At 38.0% G+C, this 11,031-nt stretch overlaps 1 protein-coding gene across 1 annotated transcript in view; it reads right to left on the reverse strand.

Annotated features, from left to right (window-relative positions):
* ZSWIM6 (zinc finger SWIM-type containing 6) overlaps positions 1-9,731 on the reverse strand; it is a 69,988-nt gene extending 60,257 nt beyond the window's left edge. Inside the window, exon 1 of the mRNA XM_032849910.1 lies at positions 9,588-9,731. Within this exon, the coding sequence (XP_032705801.1) occupies positions 9,588-9,629 (42 nt within the window). The 5' untranslated portion in view covers positions 9,630-9,731. The remainder of the gene's footprint in view (positions 1-9,587) is intronic.
* Between the last annotated feature and the right edge of the window lie 1,300 nt (positions 9,732-11,031).

The raw sequence follows: 11,031 nt of genomic DNA on the forward strand, positions 1-11,031 counted from the left end.
GGGGGGGGTAGGAGAACGATTCCATATTTGGAGAGGATGTTATACATGGTGACACACTGTGCATCTTCATACTGGGAAGTATTCTGGCTCCAGTCTAATGAATAAAGCATATTTAAGACGCACCAAATGAAATATCTGTCTCGTGTCAAGGAAACAGTTGCTTCTAAGTATTAAGCAGCACCAAACCCTTTTGCAAATTTTAAACTGAGAAACTGAGACACATTCACAGCTGGCTTATGCTATGTTTGGTATGTGGAATTATTCACAGCTTTGGGTTCTAATAGGGAACTTAATGCTTTCTTTTCTCTTCTTAATCTGCTGGAAAACAACTCAAACAAAAAAGAAATGAAAGGCTTTAGTTTACCTCCTCATCTTAACTGTGACCTAACTGCTTTAGCAATACAGTTGTCTAAATAATGTTCTAACCATTTATATTTTATGTACAATTGGGTGGGGTTTTTTTGTTTGTTTGTTTGGGGTTTTTTTGGTTAAAATTTAATTATCAATTTCCGTCTATAAAGGCAGAATGCAGGCAGGAGATGTCTACACTGTAGAGGTGATTCATTCAGCCTCTTTCAGGGGACCCAGAAGAATGCCACCTCCTAAAGCTTCAGTTAGCCCCACTGTTAAAGCTAGGAAACGTTGCCAGTACACCTATTTAACAAGCTGAAGGCAAAATCCTGACCTCGATCACTGGCACTGAGAGGGAAAGGGCAGGGCAGCAAACTTCAATGATTCAGACTCAAAAAAAGTCTTTCTTTAGAGAGGACAAGGATTTGAAGACTGTTGAAAAATAACATGCACTGAATACACACTTGAAAAAAGATTTACATTTTATTCTTCCTTAAACCCTCATTCCAAAGTAGTGGCCAATGCCTTCATTTCCATTTACAATATTTTGATAGCTGCAACACTCAGATCTTTCCTCACCTTCCATTCTCTGTGGTCACCTACGTAATGTTACTGCGATGACAGAAGTGTGACATCCTCTCCAGGAGCTGTTAGAGGGCAACCCATCTTCTTTCTTTATCCCAGAGGCTACTGACAGAGGGAACGCTGGCATGTGCCAGCTGTGCTCCCTCAGCAAACCACCTTCTCCTCAGCTAAATGCCAAAGAAGTTAAGTACGTTGCACCATCATCAGCACAGATCTCAAGGGAATTCACATAGACCATCACAAGGCTTATAGCTCCTCCTCCAAAATTTTTCTCTCATCTGACTTTATTTCTTATTTCTTTTTCTCCTTTAAGATTTTATTTATGTATTTGACAGAGAAAAGATAGAGCAAGAGAGGGAACACAAGCAGGGGGAGCAGGAGAGGGAGAAGCAGGCCTCCCACCAAGCAGGGAACCCTATGTAGAGCTCCACCCCAGAACCCCAGGATCATGATCAGAGCCGAAAGCAGATGCTTAACGATCGAGCCACCCAGGTGCCCCTATTTTTCATTTCTTACCATCATTCAACTTACCTCTAAAGTTCAATAATAAACTATTCATGTATAGAAATAATCACATATTTTATATGAATGAAAAGCAGCAAAGTATTTGTACACTCTCCATGCTCATTTAAAATTCAGCATGTAAACAGAGTGCATAACAGGTAGGTCATTTTCTAGAACTTAGCTAAAAATATATTACTTGGTACACAAACACCAATACTTAAATGCAAAGTTTTCAGAAAGTCTTATTTTTATATAACCCAACTCTTCAGATCTATTAAAAGAAATCTACCGGGGCGCCTGGGTAGCTCAGTGGGTTAACATCTGCCTTTGGCTCAGGTCATGATCCCAGAGTCCTGGGATTGAGCCCCACATCGGGCTCTCTGCTTAGTGGGGAGCCTGCTTCTCCCTCTCCTTCCTGCCGCTCTGCCTGCCTGGGGACTCTGACTCTCTCTCTCTGTCAAATAAATACATAAAATCTACCCCCCCACACACAGAGAGAGAGAGAGAGAGAGAAATCTATGATGTTTGCAAGCTTTGAGAATAGTTTGCTCAGATTTTAAAAGATGTTATTTTTTAAAAATGGCTTATAAATATTTTCCTCAAAGATCTACCACTGCCCTGAAGACTCCTGTCAACTGACTCATCACAATGAAAGTGATAACAGCAATTCAGATTTACTTCTTTAGCCCTCCTGACCTTATGAAAGACATATTCTTTATTGTCCATATTTTACAAATAAAATAACTGAGGCCTGAAGAGATTCAGTTACTTGCCCCCATTAACAGAGCTGAAGAGCAAAGGTATTCTCTCTCACTCGGGCTAACTTCTAAGCTCAAACACTCTTGAGTCTCAGAGTGAGAGGTATGAGAGACCCCATTTGTGGGGGAAGATGGGAACAAGATCATGGAGCCAATATGGACAGACATAAGGTCAGTTAAGGGACAGAGGACTGGTGAGAAACCTGATCACAGCTGGTAGCGATCCTCTGTAAAGCATTAAAGTGAGGAGTGTCAGAGATGACTACAATGTGTGAGGGAAGGCAAGATTTGGAGGAGAAAGGAGAAAGAATGAAGAGTATTGGGCTAAAAGTAAAGTGGTTATCTCTGTGTTACCCTAGCAAATTCCTCATGGACTAGAGATGTGATTCCTCCAAATTAAGACACTTAAGTTCTAAGATCACTTCTCTTTTGCTGAAGTGAAGTGTTTTTTCATGTAAAGACCGTCATGTATACATGATCATGTATTCATTTTGTATAAAAAAAAAATTTAAACTATGTTAGAGAAACATCTAGTTTTCGTTAAACTGTGAAGTTAAACCTAGTAATTTCTGGAGGGAAATTGGGCAATAATTACTCAAAAATGCATGTACCACTTGTTCTGGCATTTCTACTACTAAGAATCTATTATCCAAAAATACTTGCACAAATTCACAAACACACACACGCGCACACATAAAGGAAAGTCACAGCGGTCCTGTGTATAGTAGGGAGAAAACAGAAACAACTTCAAAATCATTCAGTAGGTTAATGGTTAAATATCCCCATACTATGGAATACTATATACAACATTTAAAACATGTTTGAAATAACATAAGCTATCCATCAGCTATTAAGAGAAAAAAGCAAAATGAAGAAAAATATTTTTAATTGTTTTTTTAAAACTATGTATGTGTGTGCACGAAGAAAGCTGTCTCAAAGAATACAAACCACACTGTCAACAGCAGTTGCTTTGAGGGGTAAGAGAGCTGTTGGAAACTAAGGGAGGGAGCTGTTGGGAGAAGGAGCCAATGAGGATTTGTCTTTTTATCTTCATATAATTCTATACTACTATACATTTTTTCAACATACTTTTTAAAATTAATTTAAATTTTCTCTAAGTTCCACACTGGTGCACTTTAGGACAGCAAATTCAATTCTCTTCTATAGAATGTATTTGCAAATTGTATTAATCACTAGTAGATCTTACCTTTGTTTCACCAACTGTCAATGCCTGAATATTGTATGATAGAAAGAATATGCTTATAATGACCAAATTATCTCCCTAGGATACTTGTAAAAACTGGTTGCTAATGCAAGCCCAATTACACTGAACATGACCATCCACAGGGAAACAAAAGGAAGAAAGATGTGACATAAGGCCTCCATCAAACAACTCCAACTGTCACTTACTGCTAGATTCGGAACATGCATGTGTACAAAAATAAATCTCCAAGTTCCCACTAAGAACAAAATGGAATGAAAAATGACAGTGTAACTTTTTGTTTAATAAATTCTGAGCACCTACGGCTTCTTAAGTACTGGAAGGTACCAAGATACACAAGTCATAATTTCAGCCCTGATGTAGTTTACAATCAACTAAAAATAAGGCACACAACAAACACAGGATTGCTAAGTGGGTCTGCTTGTTTGTCTGGAATCTCTAAGAGAGCCTGAATGGACTGATACAGAAGATGGCTGGAACACAGAGGCATTCTGAAGTTAAGTTAAGCAGGAGTAGCAGGCATGAATGGAATTTATGCTGTTGGTTTTATTAGAACCACACTCCAACAAATTGAAATGTCTGATCAAAGAACAACAACACAGAAGTGTACACTTGGGTAGAACTACAGGAGGTACACATACGCAACATGATACAAGTGCCTCGTGCATCTCTGCAGAAGTATCCCCACCACAGTCATAGAATCAGAGGTGGAAGAGATCTTACATGCCTTGTGTCAACTGCATCTGACACATGGATATATTCCTTTTACTTCTGTGACTGAAATGGTGTTTCTGGGCACATGACACTGAAGTCAGGGAGGAGTCTAGCCTACATTTGAGACTGGCCCAAGCTCTAGAAGTGAAAGGGTCAATGAAATGACCCCCACCCCACTACTGTTCCAAGTCTGGACCAATGCCAGCTTGTTATTGGACATTAGACACTGGACACTGGACAAGGACAGCCCCTCAGTCTGTCCTTTGTGGGAATGTGCCCAGTACAGGCTAGCTCATTGCAGTGGGGCGGTCCTGAAACCCGAATGCCCAGGAGAAAAAGGAGAAGAAATACATGCCAAAAAGTTAGAGGAAAGTAAGGTGACCACCAATTCTGATATCACTCATCCCCCAACTAGTTTCTTCTCTCTTCTATGAGTACTTCTGGTTACCTTAAACATGAAGTAAACTCAGTTATACTGTATTATTATTATTATATATGTATATCTTATTAAAATTCTCCCAATGCTGTTAGAGAACATCATGACCATTTTAAATGAGGAAAAAAATGAGTTTCGCCCAAGGTCACTCAGGTAATACAGAGTAGAAACAATAATAGATTCTAGGCCTTCAGATTTTAAGTTCAATGTTCTGTCCTTACATCATGATTTAGCAACCTATATAATACATCTCCTTTAATAGGAAACATAAAGGACCAGAAGAGGCAGGGTTAACTAAGAGGGTGGACTAGCATGTGGAAATCAGTAAATTTCTAGAAAAGTACTTAGCAAAGACACCAGCATCTTTTTTAAGACTGTGGAAGCTGGGAAGTTTTATTAGAATATAAAACTGAAAGCAAACAATTTTGCTAGGGGAAAAAAAAAAAACAACAACGCAGAACTACAAGCAGCAATCTCCTTGGAGGGCCATTAACATCAACTATCTTACAGCCACTATTTAGCCTATAGTAGTTAGTTTTATAATCTAATCAAAATCATGTGAGGGAAATTTTATGAAAACACAAAGAAATGCAAAAAAAAAGTCTACTGAAAAGGACTTAACTACTACAATAACTAAGGCTATATTTCAACTATCTTCGCTGAATCTGTGACCTTGGATATCACTAACCCCTTCTCCTCAGTTTCTTTCTCTTGAAACTACTACAATTATAAATTTGTAATACCAAGCTGATAAGGAAATTATTAGGAATAATGTGCCTGATATTGTCTTGAAAAAGCTTTTAATTCCTCAGGATAAAATTCTTATAAAAATAAAATATTTCAAAATACAGTAACCCTACAGTGCCAACCCCCCATGCTGTCAAAAATCCACATATAGCCTTTGCCCCAAAATCTAACTAACAGCCTACTGTTGACTAGAAAGAAGCCTTACCAATAATGTCAACAGTATCAACATGCATTTTTATATATGTATTATATAATATACCCTTACCATAAAGTAAGCCAGAGAAAAGAAAATTTTAACAGAAAATACATTTACAGTATGATACATATATTTACTGGGGGGAAAAAAAAGGTGTAAGTGGACTTGTGCAGTTCAAATCCATGCTGTTCAAGGGTCGACTGTAAAAAGGAAAAGCAACCAACAGAATTTTAAGAAGTATTAGGATATAGGGGCGCCTGGGTGGCTCAGTGGCTCAGAAGGCTCTGCCTTCTGCTCAGGTCATGATCCCAGGGTCCTGGGATTGAGCCCCGCGTCAGGCTCTCTGATCCGCAGGGAGCCTGCCTCCACCTCTCTCTCTGCCTGCCTCTCTGCCTACTTGTGATCTCTGTCAAATAAATAAATAAAATCTTAAAAAAAAAAAAAAAGTATATCCAACTATCAACATAGTTTGTTAACTACTTACAAATTAATGAATTTCTTCTAAAAAGGCCTTGGATAAGCTTAAGTTCTTTGGCTTTAAGATACCTTTTAAGATAACTGAATCTAAATCCTATCCTGACTCTATTTATCTAGCCAAGTAAAAGTGATGCTTCTCCTTAAAATAAAACTTACCTCTTACCAATCTTTGTGTTCAAGACATCTTTCTTCTCAAAGAAAAAACACAACCAAAAGATCATACTAAAAAGTACTGCTTTTACAGTATGGAGAATGCTTTGGGGGTGTTTGGACGCAGATGGGATCATATGGTCAAATAACTGAAGAATATTTTTAATCCTACCCTCTAGTAAGTCATCAGTCTAAGAGTTAAAATAAGACCCTCCAAGGAGCAGACTCCCCATTTTGTTACTTAAGGTCATGACCTGCTTCCTACCTCTCTACTTTTACCACTTGTTACACTATGATGGAAGGCAGGAAGTGGCTCATGTAATTGGCCCATTTCCAGGCTAGGAGCAAATCTGGTGATAAATTAAATGATCAGGAAGCTGGTGGGATAAACCGTTCAAGTTCATTGCTCTTCTGAAGCTGCTCTCATACAAAAGTTATTTGAAAATCACATTAAGCCTAAAGCTAACCTGCATTCTGTCCTTGCCTTTTCCTTAGATAACTTTTTCTTCTAATTTTAGAAACTGTGAAAGAAATACAATGTCACATGAACACCTTCTCGCATCCAACTTTAGATGACATTGATTTGTCAGTCTTACTATTTCAACATGGAAGTGAATTTCTGAAGCTGTAGATAAGAAATTCTGGACGCTGCTGTTCTTCAAAATAAGGAAGACACATGCAGAACAAACAACTGATTGTTGATGTGGACATCTGGATAAACTAAAACTCAGAGAATAATGTAACCCTAATGCAATATATAAATTCAGGAAAAAAAAAAGAAAGAAAACATATAAACGTTTGAAGAAATGGTATATGCTATTCCACTTTCACTGAATAATTTAATAAGAAGCCACAGGCTCCTGAGAAATCTCTGAGATGACTGTAAACTAGCCTGAATTTTCAAAAAGCAAAAGATTCAGGCACGAGATAAGAGAGAGCAGAATATTACTTGAAAAAGTCCTTAAGTGCATGTGCTCTTGGTGGGTCAAAAGTCCTTCAGTGCCACAGTTGTTTATAATACTGTTATTTAACAATGGCAGACTTTACTAACTAAAATGCTTTATACACGTTAATAAAGCTGAGTCTAAAATGGGGAGTACTAGAAAAAATATGGCTATATGGATGTTCCTCTGACATAAAAACCATTTTTAAAGTATCTTACAGCACCAGATTTGTAAAATAATGCCTGCAATAGCTCTATTCAAAACAAGATCCAAAAACAGTGGAACGGACAAACAGTGATAGTCTCACCACTAGAATATTCTAGAGTTGTACTGTACGATAAGGTACATCAATGTTAATAGCTAGCCACATGTGGCTATTAAGCCCTTGCATTGTGATGATGCTGTGGTTTGAGATATACTTTAAGCATAAGACAGAGAGCAGACTTCAAAGACTTACCATGAAAAAAGAGTAAAATATGTCGACTTTTTGTTGAATTGTTATTTATGAATACTCGGATAAATAAAACATTAATTTACTTGTTTCTTTTTAAATAGGCTACGGGAACATTTTAAACTATACATGCGGCTCATATTTTGTTTCTTTTGGGCAGTGCTGCTTTAGAACAATGAAAATGAATGAACTATAGGTACATGAAACAATTGGCATAAATCTTACAATCACGACTTGAATGAAAGCCAAGTAAAACTGGAACTAGTATTTAATGATGTCAACAACAAAACACAAACCACCACAGACGTGATTACCATAAAAACCAGGCAGTGGCTGCCATGGGGAAGAGAAAGGAGCTTGTGAAAGAGAGGGGCTATATGGAACCTTCTCTAGTGCTGAGAATAGTCTATTTGTGACCTGTGTGTTGGGGTTCACTTTATTAATCTACACATTCATATTTTATGTACTTTTCTATATGTTTTATCTCACAATTTTAAAAGTTTTCAAGAAACAACCTTAAACTTACTTTCCTTAAACATTTATTTATTTATTTTAAAGATTTTATTTATTTATTTGACAGAGAGAGATCACAAATCAGGCAGAGAGGCAGGCAGAGAGAGAGGAGGAAGCAGGTTCCCTGGTGAGCAGAGAGCCCGATGCGGGGGTCGATCCCAGGACCCTGAGATCATGACCTGAGCCGAAGGCAGCGGCTTAACCCACTGAGCCACCCAGGCGCCCCTCCTTAAACATTTATAATCACCAAAATTAATTTTGCCATAATTAAAGACTTTGAAGAAACCTAAAAGAATAGAGTTAAGTGACTGGTCCTATATCTCATCAATATAACCAAAGAAATGTAAAATGTAAAGAAATGTAAAAATGATAGGCCCAAGAGCTGCTTAGTCAAGCCTATGCTACATTCTTCAATGTATTTTTGAATATTTTAAAAATTATGTCTAAATGTTTTTAAAGCACAGCAACCTATAATTTAACTGTATTATTTATCCTGTGTTAAGTACCCTATGAAATAGGTGGTGGGTGTAGTTCTGACAAGTTGCACATATATTCTTGTAAGTCAATATATTTGCAATGCACAAAATAAGCAGCTGATAAATGTGTTTACAAATAAATGAGATAACGTTCCATGTATAAAAATTTAAAAAAAAATTTTTTTGAGATTTCTTATACACAATGATAGTCATCTCCTAAATTCTCTCTGAACAAGTTGTAATATTTTTCTAAGAATAATTATAATTTATTTTCCTCCTATGAGGCATCCTGTCAGAAATGTCCTGCTTTGGGAGTGCCTGGGTGGCTCAGTTAAATGTCTGACTCTTGATTTCAGCTAAGGGCATGACCTCAGGGTTGTGAGATCAAGCCCCAGGTCAGGCTGTGTGCTGGGAGTGGAGTCTGCTTAAGAGTCTCTCCCTCTATCTCTGCCTGACACCACCCCCCCAACTAAAAAAAGGATGGAAGGAACAGAGGGAGGAAGGGAGGGAAGGGAGAGAAAAGAGAAAGAGTGAGAGAGGAAGGAAGGAAAGAAGGAAAGGAAAAAGGAGAGTGAGAGAGGAAGGGAGAGAAAGAAATGTCCAGCTTTAGAAAATAAAATTTAAAAGAAAAGGAAAAAAAAATTGGAGTATGTGCAAGTCAGTTTACTGATAAAAGCTGACAAAGGTGAATTAAATGACTAAGTCCGTGTTTCTTGTAACAAGTATCTAGTATCTGATGAAATTTTCCTAAATGAAAAAGTGTAAGAGACAAATTTCAATAAATGAGAAATTTTCCGAGCACAAAAGGCTTGGTATCTAGTAGAATACACAAAACACTTCAAAAGAAATATTTTAGGATGCAAAACTAAACTTAAAAATCTCAGTATATCAACTATACTTCAGTAATAAAAACAATTTAATTTTTTTTAAATCTCTCTTGTCTACTTAAGAGCAATGCTGATGACCTAAAATCACATTTAATTCATTTTTATGCAGAAGAACTGAATTTATAAATGAAAAAGAATAAGAGAAGAACTTTACAGAATGAATGTCTGTAACTCACCGTGAACTTGGTTGATTTCTGAATTCTGGGAAAGAATTTCATCTGCTAATTTCTGAGCAGTTGGCAAAACTTCTGTGTGATGCACTGTGATCAAATACTGTACAAACTTCTGTAGTTGGTCTCTATTCATTTGAAAGAGAGTCTCTGAAATGGGAAGATGCAGTTTGACCTGATCTGGCTTGCGGATGCGGTATAAAGACAGTGCCACAACATGAGCACAATAAAATATATCCTTGTTTCCACAGCTGCAGGTCACTGAGGTAATCTTGCAACGATCAAAGCTGATGGCCACGTTGCAAACAGTTTCTGGCTCCGATTGTATTGCAGGTTCTGTCACTGTGCCACTCAAGTGGAAACCTATGTGAGAGAAAGGGAAGAGAGAGTTTAGCTGCTGCCTTCAGATGCTATAAAGGATTTCTAATTCTTTGAAATGCGTAGTACTTGACAGCTCCAAGAAAAAAAAAATGACAGTTTTTATTTTCAAGTAAAAACATTCAGGCCACTCAAATATCCTCCGCACCTCCCCTTCTCCACATCTTACAGGTAAAAAAAGAAATGGTATTCAACAGACATGCTGAAGTACTTGACATAGCCTTACAAAACCACTTATAGCAATACGCCGCCATCACACCTACAGGAAGTTGTTAGTTCACAGCACTAATAAGCCATAATTACTCCAAAACTGTGGTATACCTGACAAAAATCAGTGGTTTTCTTCCTTTTCTTTTTTAAACTTTTCCAAGTAGAGTAGGCCAGCTTGGTTTTCTACTGAACAAACTCTCCCTTCCCTCCACCTTTATTCCAGGCAGACACTAGCATCCTCCAACCAAAAATGCAACTCTGGGGTGGATTTTTCACACACATTGATAAGATAAATTTGTTTATTTAATAATCCTTTGTGTAACATGCATGACATATGCCCCAATACAGCAATGTCCATTAGCAATGTCTACTGGTGGAACTGCAAAGCCCACCAGACCTCATACATACCACAGTCTAAGTAACTCACAATAAGCTGATACACATGTAAGTTTGTTAAATGGGCTCACACACACCCATGCACACACGCACACACGCGCGCGCACACACACAAGCATACAAAATCGCCAAGTGGAAAGGGGCTTCACAACTTAAACTTAGAACTATACACAAATCCTCCACATCCTCCCTGACCAACAAGCCATGTGGCCACTGCTTATAATGTTTCAGACATGGGACATTCACCCCCCGCACACAACAACCTCCCCTACCCCCAACCCTTGGATAGCCATAGGAAGAGCTCACAGACTTCTGAAAATTGCCTCCCACCACATTGCCAGCATTCAGTCCTGGCCTGTGTAGCCAGTGGACAAAACTTCCTCCTTACGTTTCTATAAATATGTAGAAAGCTAATCCTAAATTGGGGGGGGGGACTTCCCCTCAGTTCCACCTCTTTCTCTGATAG

This window comes from Lontra canadensis, unplaced genomic scaffold (assembly GCF_010015895.1).
Source record: "Lontra canadensis isolate GAN:19392208 unplaced genomic scaffold, GSC_riverotter_1.0 scaffold4, whole genome shotgun sequence".
NCBI classification, from domain to species: Eukaryota; Metazoa; Chordata; class Mammalia; order Carnivora; family Mustelidae; genus Lontra; species Lontra canadensis.